Raw genomic sequence first — 2,684 nt, forward strand, 5'->3', positions numbered from 1 at the left:
TTAGAAATACCAAGGGTTCACACAAAACAAGGGGAGTCTGCTTTTAGTTATTATGCCGCCCGCAGTTGGAATCAGCTTCCAGAAGAGATCAGATGTGCTAAAACATTAGTCACATTTAAATGCAGACTCAAAACTCATCTGTTTAGCTGTGCATTTATTGAATGAGCACTTTGCAACGTCCGAACTGATTGCACTATATTTTAGGTATAATCATTTTCTATTCTTAACTGTTTTAAATTCATTTTAAACCTCTTAAATCAATTTTTAAATAATTTTCACAGTTTTTAAGTTCCTTGTTTTATTGTTGTGATTATTTTTTTTAATTATTATTTTCTTTTCTTTTATGTAAAGCACTTTGAATTACCATTGTGTATGAAATGTGCTATATAAATAAACTTGCCTTGCCTTGCCTCTAATTGTTGTAGTTTATTCAATAAATCTAAGGAACAAATCTGTAAAAACTGACTGTACATATCCACCTTTATTAACAATCCCATCCTTCATCCCAACAGGTTCAGACCTCCAGGTTTGTTTGCCAAAGAATCTAACGTGCTGCACCAAGAAGATGGAGGAGCGTTACCAGGTGGCGGCGCGACGAGACATCCAGAACCTTCTCCAGATGTCCAGCTCTAGTCTGAAGTTCCTCATCTCACGCAATGTGGCTGCTTTTCAAGGTTAGTTCATTGATTTTGAAGACTAGAACTGGTTTATTGTCTGCAACGCTCAGCAGATGGCTCCTGAATTCTCTTACCACAGTACGTGTGTTTATACTTTATACTTAGTTTATCCAAAACCTTAGTCACTTTCTACCTGGCTGTTGTTTGGTATGATTTCAAATACATGGTACAGTAAAGCATTTCCAGTGTATACTTTCCCTGAGACCCACAGTATGTGATTTAGTTCCCTGGTGGCTCCCCAGAGGCTTCATTCTGCTGTCTTTTCAGTACATTTCAGGTCGACCAGTGTTCATTTAAGGTTTGTGAATTAATGGCTTCCTTGATGAGCTGTACACCAAGATGCTTGTTTTGAGGCCTTAATGAAACCCTTCACAGCTTCATAATATGAGGTCATAGGAGCCTACGCACCTTTGCGGAGGAGGGTATCCTTCATCTGAACCAAATGACAAACCTGGATAACCTGTAATCTCCCATAAGTGCTGATGCAAGAATATGCACTGCTCTTGACAAAAACCTCTCTGTTGCCTACCGCGAATTCTCAGCAGAGGCTCAGTTTCAGGTTTCACAAAGGTGGTTAGTCAGTGTGTAGCGGCTCATGATGGGCCGGTTCACTGTGAGTGTGTTGAGTTCTTGGATTGCTGCAAATGTGCTAGGAGAGTGAAGATTAACAGTCTCCATTACATTAGAAGTGAAGTGTCACTTTTTATGCTGACTTTGAGAGTGATGTAGTTTTTCGTTTGAGCGAGTAAGATGGTGCTTCATATGTCTTTTTTTGTATACTTAGTCAATCATTATTTTAATTTTTTATTTTTTATTGTTTTTGACTGTATTTTGAGTTATCACACACTGAATCTGAAAATAGTTGAGTCGAATCCATCCGTCAACAGCCAGATCATAGTCCAAGAGATATTATCATAATGCCCCCCTTTTTTTTTTGGTAACCGTGTTTTCCCTTTGTATCCCAGTTGTAGGGCAGGAATTTCTAAATTAAATTTAAGAAATTATTTTATATACAATTTTTTATAAATGTATAAAAAATTAACTTTATACATATGTATATTATGTAATTTTTATATAATATAACTGTATAAATCTAAAATATAAAAATATAATATTTATAATAATAATAATAAATGAGTAATAAAGAATAAAGATAAAAGAATAAATATAAGTAATAATTAATATCATAATACTGATCCTACATATATTTTAGTAGTAGCAGCAGTATCTCTCTCTCTCTCTCTCTCTCTCACTCTCTCTCTCTGTGTATATGCACCATCTGATTTTAAATCAGAAAAAAATATTATGGTCTGCTTCCAGTATTAGCCCAATCCGACCAAAGCTGAATATTTGCAGATATCAAAATGTTTACTGATGTATTTTGCAACCCTTTCTCTAACAGAATGTATACAGCTGTGAGAAACCCCTTGTTTTCCATATCTGTGCTAAGAAAACAACATTCAGTTTCAGTACACAGTACAATTTATGGCATCACAAAGCTTCTCCTTTGCATTGTACTTGCATTTCTGAGTTGTGACTGACAGTTCAGACGCAGGTGTAGACATGCTTCTGTTTACTGCCTACATTGGTAGACAACATCAGTGTGAGAGTTTCCCTCAAATTTGAGAATATATCATTAAACCAAACCTCTTGCGTTATATCTCTTGTGGTTTGGGGCCCTTTTTATCTCAATTTGAGACCTGTTATATCACATCATTTGGAAGAATGTTATTCAGGTGGCAGTTACCATAGTAAATAAAAAAAAAAACATTTTGCACATTTTGTTGGGTGTAGACTCGGGGAGAGCCCTGATCTAGTGTCTAATCACAAGACTCATTTTATAAGATTAGGCCCATATTACAGGGCCCAGTCCCAGCCTCCTGCTGTCTAACTAGCTATTACCTATGGGAAGCCAAACAACCCAAATGTGGGACGAAACAGCACGGTATTAAAGTGTTCGCGCCGTGCTGACCTGTCATCGGCGCGGCTCAATGGACCGAGCTGCGC

At 36.8% G+C, this 2,684-nt stretch overlaps 1 protein-coding gene across 1 annotated transcript in view; it reads left to right on the top strand.

Annotated features, from left to right (window-relative positions):
- LOC107658649 (glypican-5-like) overlaps nt 1-2,684 on the top strand; it is a 276,918-nt gene that overhangs the window by 7,516 nt on the left and 266,718 nt on the right. The window contains exon 2 of the mRNA XM_016447293.1: nt 513-674. Coding sequence (XP_016302779.1) covers nt 513-674 — 162 coding nt within the window. The remainder of the gene's footprint in view (nt 1-512; nt 675-2,684) is intronic.

Source organism: Sinocyclocheilus anshuiensis, unplaced genomic scaffold, assembly GCF_001515605.1.
Source record: "Sinocyclocheilus anshuiensis isolate Anshui unplaced genomic scaffold, SAMN03320099.WGS_v1.1 scaffold467, whole genome shotgun sequence".
Lineage (NCBI taxonomy): Eukaryota > Metazoa > Chordata > Actinopteri > Cypriniformes > Cyprinidae > Sinocyclocheilus > Sinocyclocheilus anshuiensis.